This window comes from Penicillium arizonense (assembly GCF_001773325.1).
Source record: "Penicillium arizonense strain CBS 141311 chromosome Unknown PENARI_contig003, whole genome shotgun sequence".
In the NCBI taxonomy this organism is placed as follows: domain Eukaryota; kingdom Fungi; phylum Ascomycota; class Eurotiomycetes; order Eurotiales; family Aspergillaceae; genus Penicillium; species Penicillium arizonense.
The window spans coordinates 89,573-109,048 of NW_019173280.1; the positions used below are offsets into that span (position 1 = coordinate 89,573).

The 19,476-nt window shown below is 52.0% G+C and overlaps 9 protein-coding genes across 9 annotated transcripts; 3 read left to right on the forward strand and 6 right to left on the reverse strand.

Moving 5' to 3' along the window:
• Window positions 1-208: 208 nt before the first annotated feature.
• PENARI_c003G04695 (HIG1 domain-containing protein) lies at window positions 209-1,096 on the reverse strand (the record flags this gene model as incomplete). Its single annotated transcript, XM_022628323.1, has 2 exons — window positions 209-1,007; window positions 1,056-1,096. The coding sequence occupies 2 exons, from the start codon at window positions 1,094-1,096 to the stop codon at window positions 209-211; spliced, it is 840 nt and encodes a 279-aa protein (XP_022491627.1).
• A 396-nt stretch (window positions 1,097-1,492) lies between these two features.
• Window positions 1,493-2,991, reverse strand: PENARI_c003G10536 (transcription factor SPN1; the record flags this gene model as incomplete). Its single annotated transcript, XM_022628734.1, has 4 exons — window positions 1,493-1,742; window positions 1,795-2,273; window positions 2,321-2,403; window positions 2,481-2,991. The coding sequence occupies 4 exons, from the start codon at window positions 2,989-2,991 to the stop codon at window positions 1,493-1,495; spliced, it is 1,323 nt and encodes a 440-aa protein (XP_022491429.1).
• A 330-nt stretch (window positions 2,992-3,321) lies between these two features.
• On the forward strand, window positions 3,322-3,698 carry PENARI_c003G08805 (uncharacterized protein; the record flags this gene model as incomplete). The annotated part of the gene is made up of 4 exons (XM_022628613.1): window positions 3,322-3,334; window positions 3,385-3,416; window positions 3,471-3,537; window positions 3,661-3,698. The coding sequence occupies 4 exons, from the start codon at window positions 3,322-3,324 to the stop codon at window positions 3,696-3,698; spliced, it is 150 nt and encodes a 49-aa protein (XP_022491790.1).
• A 439-nt stretch (window positions 3,699-4,137) lies between these two features.
• PENARI_c003G06138 (putative nucleoporin) lies at window positions 4,138-5,524 on the reverse strand (the record flags this gene model as incomplete). Its single annotated transcript, XM_022628424.1, has 3 exons — window positions 4,138-4,236; window positions 4,287-4,939; window positions 4,993-5,524. 3 exons carry the CDS (start codon window positions 5,522-5,524, stop codon window positions 4,138-4,140), a joined length of 1,284 nt encoding a protein of 427 aa, XP_022491776.1.
• A 483-nt stretch (window positions 5,525-6,007) lies between these two features.
• Window positions 6,008-6,674, forward strand: PENARI_c003G02126 (coiled-coil-helix-coiled-coil-helix domain-containing protein; the record flags this gene model as incomplete). Its single annotated transcript, XM_022628151.1, has 4 exons — window positions 6,008-6,027; window positions 6,086-6,313; window positions 6,366-6,498; window positions 6,576-6,674. The coding sequence occupies 4 exons, from the start codon at window positions 6,008-6,010 to the stop codon at window positions 6,672-6,674; spliced, it is 480 nt and encodes a 159-aa protein (XP_022491955.1).
• A 731-nt stretch (window positions 6,675-7,405) lies between these two features.
• Window positions 7,406-8,755, reverse strand: PENARI_c003G11964 (acyl-CoA-binding domain-containing protein; the record flags this gene model as incomplete). Its single annotated transcript, XM_022628830.1, has 4 exons — window positions 7,406-8,357; window positions 8,433-8,505; window positions 8,566-8,679; window positions 8,740-8,755. 4 exons carry the CDS (start codon window positions 8,753-8,755, stop codon window positions 7,406-7,408), a joined length of 1,155 nt encoding a protein of 384 aa, XP_022491975.1.
• Window positions 8,756-9,221: 466 nt separating this feature from the next.
• On the reverse strand, window positions 9,222-10,796 carry PENARI_c003G04869 (putative GABA permease; the record flags this gene model as incomplete). The annotated part of the gene is made up of 1 exon (XM_022628339.1): window positions 9,222-10,796. One exon carries the CDS (start codon window positions 10,794-10,796, stop codon window positions 9,222-9,224), a length of 1,575 nt encoding a protein of 524 aa, XP_022492032.1.
• A 1,343-nt stretch (window positions 10,797-12,139) lies between these two features.
• PENARI_c003G08871 (NAD-dependent epimerase/dehydratase family protein) lies at window positions 12,140-13,240 on the forward strand (the record flags this gene model as incomplete). Its single annotated transcript, XM_022628617.1, has 4 exons — window positions 12,140-12,183; window positions 12,241-12,425; window positions 12,485-12,591; window positions 12,644-13,240. 4 exons carry the CDS (start codon window positions 12,140-12,142, stop codon window positions 13,238-13,240), a joined length of 933 nt encoding a protein of 310 aa, XP_022492094.1.
• Window positions 13,241-14,268: 1,028 nt separating this feature from the next.
• Window positions 14,269-18,602, reverse strand: PENARI_c003G07962 (putative jumonji family transcription factor; the record flags this gene model as incomplete). The annotated part of the gene is made up of 4 exons (XM_022628557.1): window positions 14,269-16,072; window positions 16,152-18,110; window positions 18,166-18,263; window positions 18,345-18,602. The coding sequence occupies 4 exons, from the start codon at window positions 18,600-18,602 to the stop codon at window positions 14,269-14,271; spliced, it is 4,119 nt and encodes a 1,372-aa protein (XP_022491948.1).
• Window positions 18,603-19,476: the final 874 nt, after the last annotated feature.

Genomic DNA, 19,476 nt, shown 5'->3' on the forward strand with positions numbered 1-19,476 from the left:
GATGATGACCAAACAGCGAAAGGCCACCTGCCCCCAGTGTTCTCGGAAATATCACCGCCCCCTCTCGTCATCGATCTTTATTGTTCAATGGAGCGCATAAGGCTCCCGAGAGGTAAGTGGAAGAGCGGTGGATAGCGAAGTTCCATGGACCTCAATCAATGAGGCAGTGGGAGTATTCAACAATCAGACAGGACAACATCAGAGCAGTTTAGTTCTTCTTCTCTGACTCGGCGTCCTTCTTCTCATCATCACTGTCATCGGACTTTGACTCCTTCTCCTCGGACTTTGACTCTTCCTCGGCGGGCTTGGACTCAGCCTTCTTCTCCTGGGCAGCAGGCTTGGCCTGCTGCTTCTCATGGTGCTCATAAAGATCCTGGTGCTTCTTGCTCAAGCGTTGTTCTTCAGCAGCAACCATGTCCTTCCAGAGGTCACTATCTTGGACACTTGAAGCCGGGTGAGAAGGAGACTCGACCTCTTCCACCTTAGCACCCTTCTGCTTCTTCGAGTCAAGAATACCACGACCACGGCGCTGATCGGAAATCTCAAAAGCAGCCGAAGCACACAGCACACCGAGAGTCAGACCCTGGGCATAGACACGAGCTTGAACAAGCTTCTGCTGTCCGGTAAGACCAGGGTTACGACTGACGAGCACGAACGAGCCAACCATGGAGGCAACCCAGGTGGCGCTGATGATCTTATACTTCTCACGGCGAGCGAAAGCAGCAGCGCGATCGGTGAAGCTCAGGCCGCGAATTTCTTCGGCACGCAGACGCTCTTCACGGCTATCGTACCATTGGCGCTCGGCGTTGTTCTTAGCTTCGAAATCGCGGGAGGCGTGGTCGGCGGCGATGATTCCGACGAAAGTACCCGATGATGTTACCAGGAAAGACTTCATAGGCACGGTCAGGTTGCGGATTGTGTGGAAGCGGCGCGAGGCCAGGAGGACACCTGCTACACCTCCAGCTAGACCGGTGAGGCCGCCGATGGTGCCACCTTTGACGACGGAGCTGGGAGAATCGGTTAGTATGGATTAAATTTGCAAATGATTGGCGTACCGATAGTGCGCATCTTCTTCTTCCTTGGTTAGGAGCTTCATTGTGTCTGTGTATGATGTATGAGAGATGAGGAAAAGAGATGAAAGTCGTAAGATATAAGTTAAGTTGGAATTCCGCAAAGGCCGGAATGACGTGTGTGTCGGGGTCTGCTCTTTCTCCTGGCGATTGGCTCCGGTCGAAGTTCGGCCTCGGATTTGCCGTTCACTTTGATATGGGAGATACCTGACAACATTGTTGAAGAGGCGCTTTATTAAGATTTAAGGTCTGAGATTGATGACAGCTTTGTTGTAATTGGCCTTGCTTTCCTGATATCTGGCTTATGCTGGGGTTGTAGTCAAATCCCTGATCCCCGATCCATCCCGAACGCCCAAACACCGCGAAAAATTCTCGATACATGTGGCCTGAGCCTGGAATATTACAAATTGAGCATGCCGCCCTTACCGGCGAGAGGCTTTCTTAGCTGCCACTTGTCGGGCTTGCATCTTACGGAAACGGTCCTCGCCACTGGCACCCAGGGGGCGCGCAAACTGACTCTCTCGTACGGCGGTCTGGCGCGGAACCACGGTGTAGCTGACTTGGGTGCGGTCGACACGAGCACGGTTGGCAAGACGAGGAGGAAGCATCTCACGGGCGCGAGCTTCAGCAGCGACAACCTCGGCCGTGGGAACTGTGCGCTTGACAACCTTCCTATACAACTGTTAGTAAATGGCGCGCAAACGGTGCATGGCAAGGGACATACGTAGGATCGTAATCGGCCTGCTGGAACACACGCTTCGAGTAATCATCGCTGCGCTGTAGGATAGGCCGAGTCCATTCTGCCAGCAACTTCTCTGCCACTTCCTTGATGCGGCGCTCGGTGCGCTTGCTCTTGGTGTAGAAGACAATCACCTTTCCGATTCCACTGGCGATAAGAGCATCCTTGTTGATAGGTAACTTGGTCAGGCAGGTCAGTAGGTCGCGCTGGATATTATAGGCAGGCATGGCTCCATCGTCCAAGGGTTCAAGGAAGAACCGCACGGCTTCCAACAGGTTGATTTCGGGATCAACCAAGGCATTGATGTACTGGTTCCGATTGAGGAGCATGGTAACTTCTGGGAGGAGCTTGAGCTTGTGCATGGCGGGCTTTCCTTCTTGGCGACTGATCGCATCCATCTGTGCGGCGTGTGTCATGCGCTTGCGCATATCCTCGATTTCGGCGTCGGCCATAGATTCCAGATCCTTGTATAGTCAGTAGGATGAAGGCTAAGGTGGAGTATAGCACATACAATGCCATCTTGCTTGCGGAATCGTCTCTTAGCGGGTTTCTTCATTGCCTGGTCCATTGCACGATCAAGAGCTCGGCGACGTCCTATAACACATGGGCTGTTAGTATCACCATAAATTGAGCCCAATGGAGAGCCAGTAGCTAGTAATCCGCGAACGTACGGGTCTCCGGATCAAGAGTCTCCTCGTCAGTATCAGGCTGCTCCTCGCGCTTCTTGCGCTCACGTCGGCGGGACGAGCCACCCTCCTCTCCATCCGCATCGGCAGCACGACGGCTCTTCTTCTCCCGACGACCCTCCTTTCGGCGCGGCCGACTCTCGTCACCCTCAGTGCGCTTGCGCTTGTGGCGACCAATTAGCTTCAGGTTGTCCTCGTCGATAGCAAGCTGTGGGCGGTCTTCAACGTCCACGTTCTCGGGGTCGAAGTTCTCGAATTGTGCCTCGTCGACCTCGGACAGGATCGACTCATCGTCTGAAAGCTTCTCGTCATCATCTTCGTCGTCTCCACCTTGCTCGGCAGCATCCTCCGCATTGTCGTCAAATTCAGCAGCAGGTTCCGCCGGTCTGGCATCCACTTCGTCGTCACCGGCAATCGGGGATGCGACTTTCTCGGGAACTTCGCGTTCGGGGGAAGCAGCGGACACAGCCGCTTGGTGCTCAGGGGAGGCGGACATTGTGGTATGAGAGGTTGCAAAGGTGAGAGTTCAGTTAGGGGATGTATCGCGACCAAGTCACGGTACGTTGTCCAATCTCAACGCCCTGCTGTAGCGGCGCGGAAATCCGAGAGCGATATGATGTGGCGAGAAATATCGATATATGAAGTAGAAAAACAGCAATATGCACGAAGATCGAGATAGAAGTGAAGAATAGAGAGGGTGGCAGTCAAGTGAAGGCAAAAGAGAAGATGAGATGGTCTGTGCTCCCGTGATTTCTTTCTCCTACGCAACTCTCAACTCCTCACCTCAACATCTACTCTTCCACATCTCCTCCCATCTCTATTCACAATGTTTGCCCCAGGTATGCTTGATCTCTGTCTTTCAAGCTACAGTTAACTAACATATCTCAAGGTCAAGAACAGATCTCCAAGGAAGAGATCAAGGTCAGCACATCGTGGCATCGGCCCCGGCCAATTCGATATTAACATATTTTACAGGCTGGTGAGATTGAGGCCAGCCAGACTGTCCAGATGGTTCTCGCTGGTGGTTTCCTCCTCTACCTTTGTAAGTCGAGCCTCCGAGTCCACCCGTGGACGTCACTGAAGTTTCTGAGCAAACAGCTTGAGAGAACATGAAGAGACACATGTTGATGAGTGCCCTGGAACTAACATACATGTCAAATAATAGCTCCCTTCGCCGTCGACTTCGTCCGCAAGTTCCTTTAAGCGGTTGATTCGTCGCCCTTCGTTTCTTCCCCGAGCTGGCTCAATCGCTGGTTATGATTGCGCGCGGTCACCTTGAGTGAGATGAGGTTTTCTCCCAACGTGGCAATATTCCAAGTTAGATATGATGGACCACATATGTCTAAACTATGGATAGCTCTGGCTCATCAATATCTTTGGATTTGGCTTGCAGTTGGGACTTGTATTACTATTGTACATGCTTGGTGTTTTCTGTGTTTTGTCGGATATAGAACAAACTAGAAATTACAAGATGATTTTTCATGGAAAACGAGTTGGCAAGAAGGTATGGCAGATGAGATCGTATTCAAGTATGCATTACAATGGTCCGGTCCCCTAGAACGCCAGTACTCCCATGACCGTCAAGATGAATAGAAACAGATGAACTTGAGACTTGAATGGCAGCTGAGCTGAAAGAAAGTAATCAGTTTCCGTTCGCGCTCTTCGCTTCTTCAAAGTCCTTCTTGATAGACTCCATTTCCTTCTGGAGATGCTGAATCTGGGAGTGGTAGTCATCGAGAATCTAAGATAGTCAGTAGGCGGTTCCAATAGCATGCAAATAAGGTAACGAACCTTCTTCGCTGTCTTCAAAGTCTGCTCATCGATATCGTCTTCAGCGGGTGTCACGCTCACGCCAGCACGATCCAACTCCGCCTGCAGTCGCTTGGAGTGCTCATGAATGGCCAGCATACGGGCCCAGATCTCTTCGCCACGGCCATTAATCGACGGGTCAAAGACAGAACGTTCCAGCTGGGTAAGCTTCTTTTTCAGCTCCTCTTCTGCCTCATCCATGGCGTAGCCTCGGTTGCGGAGGATCTGTGTCTTGGCAGCAAGGGCGAGGCACCGTTTGCTGAGAATAATATGTTTCCGACGGGCGTCGGCGATCTTAATGGACAGGTTGAGGTCATGCTTCGAAAGAAGCTCAGTCAGGCAGTTGTTGATCTCATGCAGGCGCGATTGCATCATGGTAAGGAAGTCTCTTTGTCGCTGAGCGCGCTTGCCGAGCTCCCAGAAGCCCTTCACAAGTACAGGGACATACCCCGGACCGGGGCGCTTGCGCAAAGCTTCCTCCCACTTTGTATGATCATCCTCGGGGCCCGGTTGGTAGAAAGGTGCGGCCTCCTCGCCGACATTGTTATAGAGATATGCTCGGAATGGCGAGGATTGACTGGGGGGATCCCACTTGTCCTTGACAATTGCGATCTGCATGGGAACGGTCCGGTGCACTAGTTAAATAGATTAGTATCTGCCATGCGGGGAAAGAGTAGAAAATGCTCACCTCCAGTGATCGCACGGCCGGGAGACCATAGGCTTGATGACAGGGGAGGCTGCTGCTGCTGGCCCTGTGGTGTAGCCATGGTAGTTTGGCCGAATTGCGATTGCTGTGGTTGCTGCGCTTGTTGCTGCTGGTTGCCCAGGAGCGATCCACCTCCGAGGCCAGTTGCCTGTTGAGTGTTGCCACCAAAGAGAGAGCCTTGTGGTTTCTGTCCAAGCGAGGTTCCGAATACGCTGCTCTGTTGCTGCGGCTGTTGCTGCTGCTGCGGCTGCCCGAAGGTACTTCCGCCGAGTAGGTTGTTCTGGGGCTTCTGTACATTTCCGAACAAGCCTCCTGATTGTTGTGTCTGAGGTGTAGTACTGGCGCCGAATGTTGAACCGCCGAGCGATCCTTGCTGCTGGTTCTGTTGCCCGAACATTCCCGTAGCGGTGGATTGGGCACCGGTTGTCGTACCACCGAAGGGTGACTTGTTCGCAGTGTTGCCAAACAGGCTACTGCCGGTGTTCTGGGCGGGCGCTCCGAAGAGAGAAGTCATGGTGGGCAATTGAAAGGCGCGATCTGGTTCCGCCAAAAAAAAAAAGTATGGACTGAAGCGAGCGCGTTGAGAGGGCGTCGATAGACGAGCAGAATAGAACTAACAGGACTGTAAGGGAAAAAGCGACAGATCCAGGTCGCATAGCCCGGGGAATGAAAGTTGGAAGTAAGAAAGCTGATGGGGAGCTGTCCGAGAAAGAAGAGCACCGGAGCTCGATTTGTTTGGGTCACGTGATTGAGCAACCAGCGAATTTCTATTCAACGCAATTCTGACTGGAAAACAAAGGGCAGTTTATAGACAACAATTGATCGCATTTGCCCGCTGAATCGTCTCAATTGTTTTTGCTCTTTTGTGAACACACATCACGTGACTCCATGCCCTCGGCCAATCAGCGCCAAGCCAAAAACCGACCTTTCCGCAACCCGCAGCTCTCTCGATCTCCAAGTCTTGCAATTGCACCTTCCCCTCATATCAACCGTCACCATGGCTCAGAGAGATCCTCGGTATGCACCTAGGTCTACTTCCCTAGGCCAAAACAAAGCTAACTTCCCCCTCCCACAGCTTCAACCAGCATGTCCTGGTGGACACCACGCCCATGCCCGACCACATCCCCAAGGTGGAGGAGATTGGTGCCACATCTGCGCCCCTCCACAGCGCAGCCTTTTACATCGGTGACCGGTGCCGGGCCTTCAATGACGATTATATGAAGTGCAAGGACGAGGCAAATGGCCGCGGGGAGATTGATTGCTTGAAGGAGGGTCGCAAGGTTACGCGCTGTGCCGCTAGCGTGTATGTGTTGCTTTTACAAATTGGCGTAAGGAGAGAAATTGACCCGTCACAGTCTCAAGGATATCAACACCCACTGCCTGGATCAGTTCAAGTCCCACTGGGAGTGCCTCGAGAACAACAACCACCACCTGTGGGAGTGCCGCAAGGCTGAGATGAACCTCAGCAAGTGTGTTTTCGACAAATTGGTATGCACCCATTGACCAATGCAATCATTTTGCATTCATGAGATTGCCACGACCCAGCTAACAATACATCGTTCTAGGGCCTGAAGAAGACCCTCCCTGGTGCGCCCGAGGGCCAGGTCCCCGTTCATCTGCGCCCCAAGCAGAAGTACGCTCAGTACACTGGACCGCAGTACTAAAGCATTGCGATTTATTTTGTCCCATCTAGACCCGCCCTGACTACTCTCGCGCCCCCTTCTTCCCCCGCTATATGGGCTCCGTCTTATTTCTTTATCCCTGTTTTATTTGGATGCTCGACTGTCAATCCGGTGTATGTTTGTGTAAATATCTATTGGCATCAGGAATGGTTAAATGATTTTCTGCTCAATATTCTCTTATGGGGTATATCTCTTCCTTGCCTCGGTGTATAAGATCATACGCTTCAAGGTATTCGCAGGCATCTGCTGAGTGCTCCGCTAACGCGTTAAACCCTGATTCATGCCGTGCTGGCTTGATGTATCCTCGGTTTGATACACAGGCGCTTAGGGAAATCGAAGACAACATGTGAACTGAATTTGAGCTTGGGCCTCGACCACATGAGATGAATGAGCAGTTTCATGCATTTTCAAGTACCGTCTATTCGTCTATCACCCACACCCTGCACCAGTCAATGACTGCATCTATTGAGGACATACATTCCTGTTGCCTTGAACCAAGAATGAACCCAACTCCAGCTAGACAGCATCGTACACACCCAGACAAGCCAACCAAGAATGAAAAGGAATAAGAAATCCCGAACCTCAATTGAAACCCATATATACTGGACAAAGAAATAGACACAAGAAAAGTAAGTAAGGACAAGAACTCCAACACGGGGATTTAATGCCAAAAGCAATGCAGAAAAGAAGAAGACGGATATAAACCCAAATATTCAAGGCAAGATAGGCATATCAACCCTCTTAAGCTTCAGCTTCCCCAGCCGAGCCTTCAATGCAGCCCAGCCAGTCTTAAGCCGAGCCTCAACACGACGATCACCACGCAACCGCATCCAAATCAACAACATGCCGAGCATAGCCAGATCCCACAGAATCTGCCGCACAGCAATCCACAGCATCCACTTGATCCAAGCCCACAGACCCGAGCGCCTGCGCTGAGCAACAGAACGCGCCTCCATCTGCTCGCGCACGGCAGCAATCTCAGCCGTCATTTTCGTTAAGGCCTGCTCGACTCGACGGCGCCAACGGCTATTCCGGGGGTTGACAGGATCACCTTGGGACTGGGAGTCTCGACGGTGAAGACCACTGCTGCCTATGCTTATTGCAGAGGCATGTTTGCGATGTCGATGTGAGGCGTCGGCATCAGTATTAGTATTGGTATTGGTGCTGGCATGATCGGGTTCCTGATCTGGGTCTTGGTCTTCATACAAGCTATCGCGGGCTTCTTCATACTCTTCATCTTCCTCGTCATCGTCATTAGGATCCTGATCTTCATCGTCTATAGGCCTCCGTCGATAATATTCCTCTTCCTCGGGCTGGCTAACCGGACTGAGAACCCGTAACCGGGAATCCCGATCTCGACGGGTGGTAATATCATCCCTCCGATCAGGACGTTCAAAGTCCTCAGTCGACTGCGCCAACCGACTCCCTATACTCCCATAAGCACTGCGCGATAAGTGCGGAACGCCAACGGTGTTAAGGGGACTAGAAGAAGACGACGAAGCAGTATTGAACTTGATCTGATCCCAGACAAACTCAAGCTCGGAAACGAGTTCGCGCGCTTCGGGCGTTTGCGATGCGTACTGGTGCATTGTATCGATCAAGGTGGAGATGTAGCGGCGTTTGGCTTCGGTGCGCGACATGTCGCGCTGAGCGTACCATGCATCCCTGCCAGAAAGGAACCCATGGTCAGCGATTGATCAAGCATCAACGGCACAAGTGTAGACTAAGCATGCGACATACCACTTCTCACACTCAGCATGTACCTCGGGAGTATTCCCAATCGGACGATCCATTACACCCTCGACATCCCCCTCTGTCAGCGGTTAGCCCTGTACCGCGTACCCCGTATCTCAGTTCTCCGGTGTAGACTCACCCATGCTCTGCTTGTACAAGCCATAGAGCTTCAAGCGCTCGGCGGCGGGAGGGCGCGCGGTCCCCGTCCGGGGAATCCGCTTAACGGTATTGAGGGCATGGACGAAGACGCGGTCTGGAGAGAGTAACGTGTCAGTATACGAGACTGCAAGGAGGATGAGCAGGTGTCACGCACCTACAGAGTCCGACATGGCGCGATAAGAAGTCCGGTGCCTGTCATGGAAGCGGGGATCATCGGCTTGACCTCATGAGAGCAGTCGAGTGTAATTCGAGTGAATTCGAGTATAGAATAGAATATATTGGAAGTTGGGCAAGGGGGGAGAATGGGGATGTGTTTCCCTTTTTCCCTGGGAGATGTTCCGATAAGTTCCTCGGAACGTAGCTTTCCCCGGATTGATGACTGTGGACTGGACTGTTAGCTGTTCTAGTATAGCGGTATAGGTATTCACGTCTTCAAATCTCCACGTAGTCAAGTTCTCGTCTGTCTATGATATTAGGGGAACCGAGAAGTGGCGTGTTTGATTTGGACCGCGGCTCTCGGGGCGAGATCGTCAGGCACTTGTGATTGTCCGAGTACGCGCTACACGATCTGTGCGAAATTAAGTACAAAAATAATTGTTTAAGATGTGTTAATATGTTAATGTACAAAATAAGTATCTAGTCGCTAGGCATCTTCTTCACCGCTTCCATGGCCTGTTCCGTATCTAACGCCGTCCCAGTCATAAGATCCGTAGCTGCGCGTGCCTCCTCACTGCTTACCGGTGGGCCAGTGAAATGTTTCCGCGCATAGACAAAGTACCAAAAGATACTGATGCTCGCAAATGCCGCAAAGACAACGCTGGCATAGTTCATCGACTCGGGGGTGACGGGCAGAGTGACAGGCATGCAGAAGAGAGCGACCGCCAGAACAATCCAAGCAATGGTAATGCCATTGATCACATATCCAAAGCGACCCAGAGAATAAGAAGAGCCCTTCACATCCTGTCGTCCTCGGATCATGGAAATGAGAATGGGCAGTCCATAGGAAGTGGAAAGACAAATGGTGGCGACACCGGTGAAAGAGTTGAATGCCGCAGTCGAGCCGAAATAGATCAATCCTAGGAGACCATCCACGGTCGCAGACAGGATCACCGCCCATACAGGCACATCTAGCGTGGGGTTGACCTTGCGCCAAAGCTTGAAGCCAGGGATGGCTCCGTCGCGTGCGAATGCATAGGTACAGCGACTGGCAGCTGTCAGGGACCCAATGCCTGCAAAGAGCATGATCCCCAGAACCAGGAAGAGCAGACCAAAGCCACCTCCAGCGGATCCTGTCACCGTCTTGAAGAGCAGGCCAATGGGTTGGCCGCTCGCCACATTCCGTAACATCTCCACATTGGGCATGACGAACAGGATCGGGATCAAATAGAGGAGACCGGTAATTCCAGCGGCCACGACCGACAGCACGATAGCCTTGGGCACCTCACGGTGTGGGTTCTGGACCTCTTCGCACATCGCCGCGACCATGCCGTATCCGGTCAAGGTGTATGCTGCCTGCAGCAACCCGACACAGAACGCCCATCCCGAGGGCCAGCCACTTGTGGAAGCATCAAAGTGAGCAAAAACAAATTCGCCGTCGCGACGGTCATCGGCCATAGTCAACAGTGTGATCATAATGATGATGACACTGGCAGCAGTCCAAAAGATACAGACCTTATTGATGAGATCCAACCACCGCGAGAGGAAGATGTTAACCAAGGCACAGAACAGCATGACCGCCCAGAACATCAGCACCGTCTGCCAGGCATTGGCGACAAAGGTTTCATCAAAAATCGAGATAGCACTGAGAATCAACTGACCCCCAGAGAAAATAATACTGAGCGTCACCGTCCAATTCCCGACCAGAGTCAACCAACCATCAATGAACGACATCAGCGGTGCCCAGCGACGAGTTGACAACATCGCACTCCAATAGTAGACACCGCCAGCCGTGGGGTAGACGGCACAGATCTCAGCCAGGGACGCGGCGATAGCGATGGAGATGAGGGTGACGAATACCCAGCCCCAGATAATAGTCACGGATAGACCGTCCGCGAGGGTGATATAGAGGGTCGTACTGAGACCGAATGGCGCGGCCATAATGGCAAAGGAAAGACCAAGGATGCTCATCATGCTTAGGTTTCGGGGTAGTTCGCTCTTGTAGCCCATACGGGCCAGCGCCTCGTCGGCGGTGGCATCTAGTGAGCTGCGCATTGTGTATAGTGTGTGTAGTTGTTGTATGGTAGAAGGTCTAGAAGATAGAGGGAATGATATATAAGGGTCTCCGGACGAACCCCCGCATTTGGATTGGCGCGGTCCGGGACCGCGGTCAAATTGAGTTGGAAGTTAGAGATAAGGGCGAATAAGAGTCTCGGGCAAGTTAGGCAGGACTTATTAAGGTTAACAGCAGATTAAAAGCTAACTAGGCTTATCATTTTCCGGCGAATGTCTTACCTGACCTAATGATAAGACCTGGAGTCGACCCACTCCGGGGCAGAGTTGTTAAGCCAACTTGGGTCCAACTTAGAATTTAGTTAGTGTTCGAATTACTATGTTATCAGATAGCATTCCAGTCTACCTATGATAGGCCACGTGGATCGACAGCCTGACCTTCTAGAACCTACACTGGTTACACGACCCTAGGAATGTCCCCCTCAACCATAAATCCTATATATGCAGAGATAGCGAAATCTGGCAAAGCAGAACAAAAGAGCTAGATCTCGCTCTTCCACCCTGTGTCCGGACATGGGAATGCGGAGTGTCTCCGTAGCGGAACCACTTTGACATCATATCGCGATCGGCAGACCCATAAGCTAACAAGCTAACAAGCTAACAAGGCGCGGTAAAAGGAACCAAAGCTTAAATGAAGAGACCACGAGACCCCTGTCGGCAAGAGGTTGAAAGATAGGGCATTAAATAGGGCGATAGGCATAGATGTATATGTTTCAGGTGAGTATGTGGATTCCATATGCCAATGGTCCATGGTTGCCCCTTTGATAAGGATCCTCGGGATACTTATAGCCCCCTGGTTGTTCACCCTAGATTCCTCCCATTCCCAATCCCTGAACATGCTATAATATGTACATACCCATGTGCTTCCATGCATCTTCCCAATGAAGACAGGATCTTCGAATCATAGGGCTTAGGGGCTGCATGGTGAAACAGCGCTTCTCCGCACTTCCAGACCGCGGTGCAATTGTATTGCTTTCTGAATAAATCAACACACCCTCGTCTGTGTCTCACATGGTTAAAAGAACGAGAGAGGAAGAGGAACGTCAGGTTGAAGTTTTTCAGGATTGACCTGGTCACGTCCCCACCTGATTAGAAATCACCTTGGTTGCAAGTAGGAAACTGCACTCCATCGAGAGGAAGGTCCAACCTGAGTGCAGTGAGGTATAGAAGGTATAGACATCATAATTAGAAATCAACCGAGGAATTGAGCTGTACGGGGTTACAAACATGATGTAAAACTCTCCGAGGCAAGTATAAAACGCCTCTCGTAATCACAAGGGAACAGGAGTATATTTATCAGCCATCTTTGTTCAAAGCTCATCAATATGTCTCAGACTCGAATCTTGTTGACTGGAGCAACCGGTTATATGTGAGTGTGCAAAGTTGTCAGGGTTATAAGCGTACATGGCTAAAGGTCAAACAACAGCGGTGGATCCGTTCTCGCAACACTGAAAAGTAGTCAGCACGAGAACATTCAGAATGCCCAAATTGATGTCCTGCTTCGTGGGGAGGAGCGAGGTGCCTTGTTCGACTCTTTTGGTGTTCAAGTCATCCCATTCCAAAGCCTGGACGAGACAGACTTTATCAGAAAGCTGTCAAGCGACTATGATGGTATAGACCCCTCTTCGTGCATCAATTAACTTGTATGCGGGTAATTGACACATCTGCAGTCATTATCAACACCGCATCGGCGTTCCATACCGAGTCAGCCAAAGCCATGATCTCAGGACTTGGTGATAGACAGTCTAAGACAGGCCAGAAGACCCATTTCATCCATGTACATCAAGCACACCTATCCAGAGTGACCACCCACTAAGCGGTTACTATAGACATCCGGAACATCTAGCATCGGCGATCATCCCATCAGCAAAACCTACATCGAGACCAACGAACTCCACGACGACGAGAACATCTACGAATACCAAAGAACCCGCGAAGCCAACGAAGCCTACAAACAACGAACAACCGACCTCGCAGTCTTCAACACCGGACTCGAAACCGGCGTCAAAACAACCATAATAATGGCCCCAACAATCTTCGGCATTGGCACAGGCCCAGCAAAGAAACTCTCAATCCAAATCCCAACCCTAATCCGACGCTCTCTGGAGTATAACCAGGCAGTGGTTATCGGCGATGGAGCAGGTGAATGGGATCATATCCATATATCCGATCTAACCTCGCTCTTTGAGCTAGCCTTGTTCAAGGTCCTGAATGGGGAAGATGTTCCATATGGGAAAGAGGGCGTATTATTTGCTGAAACAGGCCGACACACTTGGCTTGACATCTCGAAGGCCATTGCATCAGTAGGACAGGAATTGAAAGCCCTTGACACAGAAGGTGTCCGCATTGTCTCGTTGGACGAAGCAACAGCCTGGTCTGTGAATGGGAGTCGGCAAGTGAGGGAGTTGGGATTTGCTTCGAAGTAAGAAGATACTAGACCTCTTGTGATTGCGGTTATGCTGACTGGTTTAGTGCTCGGTCGAGGGCAATTCGTGGTAGAGCGTTGGGTTGGACGCCGCTGAGGGAAGGGGAGTGGAAGGATGCGGTCGAGGAAGATTTCAGGGCCATTTTGAAAGAATGTAAATGAGCGTCTGGGGTATGGAGCTGCCAGCTTACCTGCATGACGTGTGGCTAGTTCCTGCTGTCTTTTTTGTTACTGGTTGAGTATTGTTGTTTCTAGAAAGATTGACTTCATATTCGTATCCTTGTGTAGTCTTTGTTGATTTAAGGAATCTGCAATAGCAAGCTACAAGGACTACTGTTGAGGTCTTATGGAATACGGATTTTCTTTTTTTTTTTTTTTAATATTCCATTGCACACATACATCAAGGTCACACAAGGTGACGGCTGCCACATCAGGAACATGCTGCAAACACTCGTAAGAGGCGAGCAATCGATGAGCGCCAGGATGAATATCGACATAGAAGGGGAAAGGGAAAAGGAAAGGAAAAAACACATTTCCGGAGATCCACGAAGATTCGATCCAGATCCACACACTTCCATAGGGGTAAGGGGGGTATCAAAGGGGATAAAACACAAATGTGATCCAGTAATCTGGGAAGAAAAGAAATTTTTTTCTGTTTCAGATATCTAGACACGAGAGATGGGCGAAAGTAGGCCCAGGATGTTGAAGGGGAGGGCCGAGAGGGTTTTTCGGTCACAAAGAACCGTGCAAGTCGAACTCCGTCTATGTGACCACTCCCAGTAGCCGGATCGCAGCTTCGCGTGCAAAAAGAATGTGTGAAATGAGAACGCTGAGTCGTGACCAGCCAGCTAGTGCCAACTCCAAATCATAAAGAAACATGACCCGTAACGTATCGTTGAGGTCGGGGAAAATCAAGAAAACGCCCATTCATGCAGTCGTCAGTCCAGTGAAGTCGTTACATGGAGATGCAAGTACAGTCGCAGTGGGAAGCAAACGCGGGTCAAAAAAAGTCAGTGACGAGAGGGACATCTATGGGCTGAGTGGGAGATCATCAACTCCATCCGGCCCGAACCCAGCCATATCGACGGAGTGAAGGGATCCCGGCCCCTTGCCCAGGGAGATGTCGGAGGAAGCATAGTCGTGCTTGAGTCGTTCATGCGGCCCGAAGATGTGTGGCCCAAAGAACGGTCGATTCTCGTCATTGGGGGTGTTGCCATCCCCGGCGACCCACGGCCCGTTCTGCCAGAAGCGTGTATTGGCTTGTTGGTCGCCGAAGAGATCGTGGTGATCAGGGTGTGGGTCGGGTCCATGCATGGGGAACTCATTTGGCGACTGGAATCGGAGATGCGACCGGCCGAAACTGGAGCATGGGGAATCTGCGTGAAGCGGCATGTCGAGACCTGAAAGTAGAGGGGGATCCTCCACCGGGGTGATGTCAATAATCGGATTTTCTGTTTGTTGAGCCAAAGCCGCTGACAGCCGGAGATTCGAGGCTGAACTATGCCGGCTGTGACTGGCCGACCGCTCGATTGCACGCTGCACAAAGCTACCACAGTTCTTTAGAATTTTTTCCTGGGCCTCCTGTGGCAGACTATTGAAAAAGTCATTCGCCAGGGACTCCTTGGGCGATTCATCAGCCGCAGGAATCAACCCGTACGTAGACTTGGCATATTCGGAGAGACCGGACGGCATGTTGTATGGCGACTGGTAGACATTCGGAGCGGTGGATCGTTGCTGGTCGAGGTAGGCATATTTTCCGGGCATCTTCGCTGCCGCCACGCTACCTCGATCCACGGTCTCTTGCTTGATGTTTTCTGACTCTTTCTTTTGAATCACATCCAGTCGCTCACGGTGACTCACCAGCGAGAACCGCAACATCTGAAGGAGCCGAGTGACCTCTTCCGACCGCATGTTGAGGGTCTGAGGTGGCAGCAAGGTTCCGTCAGCGGCTCGTGGCTGTACCCGTTGCTGGGCCATGGCTAGTTCCAGCTTCTCCAGGCCATTGACCGGTGGTATTGAGCCCATCGGACCCAACAGGGTCTCAACTACCATTTCGGGACTGACGATGTCGTATCCGGCAAAAACATTGGCGTGGTCAGTTATTTGAGCGAGGCGGCGACGAGCTATGAGTTCCCGGACATTGGCAAAGGTATTGGTGGATGGGAGGTGATGCTGCTGCTGAGCGTGCGATTTGGCGACCGAGGGGTAGGGGGCATGGCGGGCAGACTGATTGGGTAGTGTTCGAAAGGCCGACGGCATCGCAGGAGCTCCAGCAGCAGCAGCACCGGCAAGGATACGGGGAGGGGGAGGGGCAAGGTGCTGCAGGGAGGCGGAAGGACGGGTGACATTCAAGAGTCGTTGTTGTTGGGCGTAAAGATTTTGCTGGTAGGGAGGGGCAGGGGTAGCATAATGAAACCGGTGGTGGGGTGAGATCTTCGATGCACGAGCGCTGACACCAGCCACGCCAAGCGACTTGACGCTGTCCAGGAAATTGGCCTGCGGGTTGTGGATGGGCACGCTAGGGTTGTGTGTATACTGTGCCCTACTCTCGGTGGACTTGGTGCCCAAGTAATGCCACACCTGCTCAACTCTCACCGGCCGGAGTGGGGCGAAATAGTTCCTAGTCGCATCCACCGTCTCGAATTCGGCCCACTGATAGGGAGATCGTGCATCGCCAAATGCACTGCCTGCCGCGGGCACCGCTGACTCTAACTCTTTTCGTTCGGGCTTGCGCGCTAGGTGGACCGGGAGGGGTTTGATTCCCAGTGCGAGCGGTACGAAATTAGACTTGCGAACCACCAGCATCCACCGATAAGGCATTTCAATCACATCGCTGCAGGGTTGTTAGCATTGGGAGAATATGGAAAATGAAGACCTCCAGTCCTGGAGGGCTCGGGAAATAGGTGACTCACCCTCGGGGCAGTACTTTGAGCAACAGGCTCCGCTCTTCGGGTCGATTTTCAAGCACAATGGCGCCATTAATTTCCTTGTCAGCCTGAAACTGGACCAAATTTCCTTGCGACTGATGACGGGCCTCTTCAATCACACGGCGATCCAAATCCGAGGATTCTCCCAGGACTCCGTTCGGTCGCTTCTGGCGATGGAATTTGCATTTCAAATCAACACTGGGAACTGAGTATTGACTGCCATCGTCGGCAATGACCGCAATCGCACCGAATTCAACCTGCACGCCAGCCAACAGGGCACAGGTGGCATGATAGGCGCGTGTGCATTTGCCGAAATTGCACTGGAAGCAAGCGCCGAAGACTTCGCGGCAAAAGAGACACTTCAGACCCAAGCGAGCCTTGGGGATCTTGTCAATATCACACACAACCTCCGTGCCGGACGCATCGCGAAGGATTGTAGTCTCCTCGACGAACAACGCGCACCGTCGGTGTGCGTGGCCTTTGCCATCCTCGGTCGGCAGCAGATCCTCATAGTCCAGATTGTTAGGGCACAGCAGACACGGGAGCTTCCGCGGACCATTGGTGTGGAGTCTGGATCGTTTGGTCCTCGGCCCGTCATCCGGGTTCTTCCGCTTTCGGCCACGGGAGGGATTCTCAGGAACACTGCGAGGCGGCGTGAGAATATCGGAAGCAGCTTCGAACCCATCGAGCTCGCTCTCGTATTCAGCGTAGTACTCGGGGGTGCTCTCGCCACGCAGTTTGCGCTCAATCTCATCCACGTCGATCCAGACACTGTCTGACTCGCAGTTGCATTTCTTGGCGATGCGAGCATAGTCTAACCACTGCTCAGTCGCAAAGTTGACCGACTCGGCGCAATTATATCCGATGTTGTATCCAGAGTGGTAGCCGTAAGGGAAGGTGATGACAAACTCCCCTTCATAGTGGACCAACCGGTTGACAGTGATGCCGTACTGGGACTTGAGTAGGCTAGGCGAGACGAGATAGGTCTTGTGGCGAAGGAATTGATCGCAGTTCTTTGCATCACTGGACCAAATACTGCGCATTGCTTGTTCAAAGCGAGGTGCATCTTCCTGGGAAATGCTGTACCATTGCTTTGGCGCACCAAAGTGGATGTAGTTGATACTGTAGAGATCCACATCCTCCAGATGCCAAGCAAATGTGGCCTTCCACATGCCCAGGTAGAGGTAAGCAGTGTTGACCCCAGGCACTTTTTGGCCAAGAACGTCGAGCAGATTGGGCAACTTGGCAACGTTCCAAGAGGTAGTACTATCCTCGAAGAGCGAACCAGGCATGTCGGCACCGTACATCGGGTTGTTGTACATGAGTGACTTCCAGTAGTTGGTTTCTAATTCCTCGCATCGCTCCGCGGTGTAGTCCTCGTTGTCATGGATTCGATAATCAAAGCTCTTGAACGCCTCCTCGTCGACTTGATCCATGACTTCCCCACGGTTGTTCTTTCGGCGTGAAGACACAGACTTGGGCTGTCGGCCCTTTGGCTTGGTGGTAGGGAGCGACTCGCCTTCACTCAAGTCCTCGCTCTTGGTCTCCACCGGGTTGGTCTCTGGTGATTCGGGCGTCGGTGGTCCTTCGAGTTTGGATTTGTCGACGTCATCAGTAGACTCCTCTTTGATTTTGACCTGATTTGTCCGCTTCGGAGGGCGGCCAGGGCGGCGCTTCTGGCCCTCGGGGCGAGTGGATTGGGGACGTGGGGTGGGAGCTGAACGATTCACTCGTTCCTGGTTGCGGCGTCGCTCTCCTCTGCGAGCAGGGGGCTGGTGGCTGCTCTCTTCGCATAGGCCTTTCCACTGAGGAAGGTTGTACGAGCGCTGTCGTTCGATGTTCGCTTGAGTGTATGTACCGTGGGATCCGTGGAATTCCTGCATGATGGGGTTCTTCACCCGAATGTTCTTGACCGCATCATCCAACGGTGGAAGTGACTCGGACCTTTTGGGGAAGCGTAAGCACAAGGACCCTCGAGAGCACAATTCAATCAACTCACCATTCTTTTGGAGGAACCACTTTCACGATTCCTGCCTGCATTCCGTATTTGTCGATCTTCTTGATGAAGGCCTGAAAGTCTCTAAATTGGTCCATGGTCTAAAGTACCCCCGTCAGCCTGTTTCTTAATAATGCGCAGTATCTCCACGGCTTAGTATGCGGAACGTGTAGTGCACTCACCGGCTTGAAAACGGGAATCTTGCCGCCGCCATAGTAATGATCGGGTTCAATGTCTTCCACTTCTTCCTCCTTGACCTCGGCTGTCTCAGGCGCCGGGGCGGCTTTGTGATCCAGCTCGAGGTCTGATAGCTCGGAAGGTACGCCTTCAGGTGCCATGGTTTTGCCGTGTGCGCTCTGCGGCGGAGTGATTGAAGCAGAGTCCGCCGCAGGGGCGCCGGCGAGGGGGTCGCAGTGCAACTGGTCGATTGTCGCAGCCATCATCGCGGGCGATGAAGGCAAGTTGGGGAGCCTATTCAGGAGTTGGTAGCCGCCGTCGTCGGATGACCGCTGATCGACGGCGAGGTGGAAGTGTTTCCCAGCGGTCGGGGGAAGCGGAACAAATAGGTGTGGCAAATGGAAAGGAGTATATCGAGATCAGAAGAAATCACCAGTGTCGGAGTGTAAGGGTACACTAGGCGTATGTAGGATGTAGGTCGATTGCGATAAGCTTTTCGGATAGTTCGAATTTCCTGAAGCCGAGCAAATAAATCAAAGGCGGAATAGAGAAGGGAAGACAAAGGTCCAAGCAGACCAAGTCTTTCTGGAAAGAAGAGGTAGCAATAGAGTGGGCCAATGCAGGTGCCGGGACTGCAAGATGGTCTGATACTGAAAGGAGGTAGGGGCAGGTGGGCACAGGGCGAGGAATGATGGGTTTGAGATTCGACAAATCAGAGGGAAGAAAAGGGCAAGGGTGGAAATGGTCCAGAGAAGTGTACTTTAGCCCGACTTGTATATCCCGTGTCGGATAAAAGGACTGCTAGATGCTCAAGGACCTGATCCAACCAAATGCACATAGACAGCAAAGGTCTTACCGAGGTGCTCATGCAGTTGACGTGGATCAAAAAGAAACTCGATTATCAGGAGAGCTCCATCCAGTCACATCACGTGATGTCATGTGACCAGTGCCTTTCCGTGAATATCCTCTGCCCAGGTGAGGTGGGTTGTTTGATTGGGCAATTAATACGTTATTCTACTTTGTCTATACATATAAAACATTTTGAATAAGCTACATCCACAGTAGGATATACATGTAGAGAGAAAGTCATGACATGGCTCACGCAATCTCGGATACGGCGGCCCGACGAACAACCCC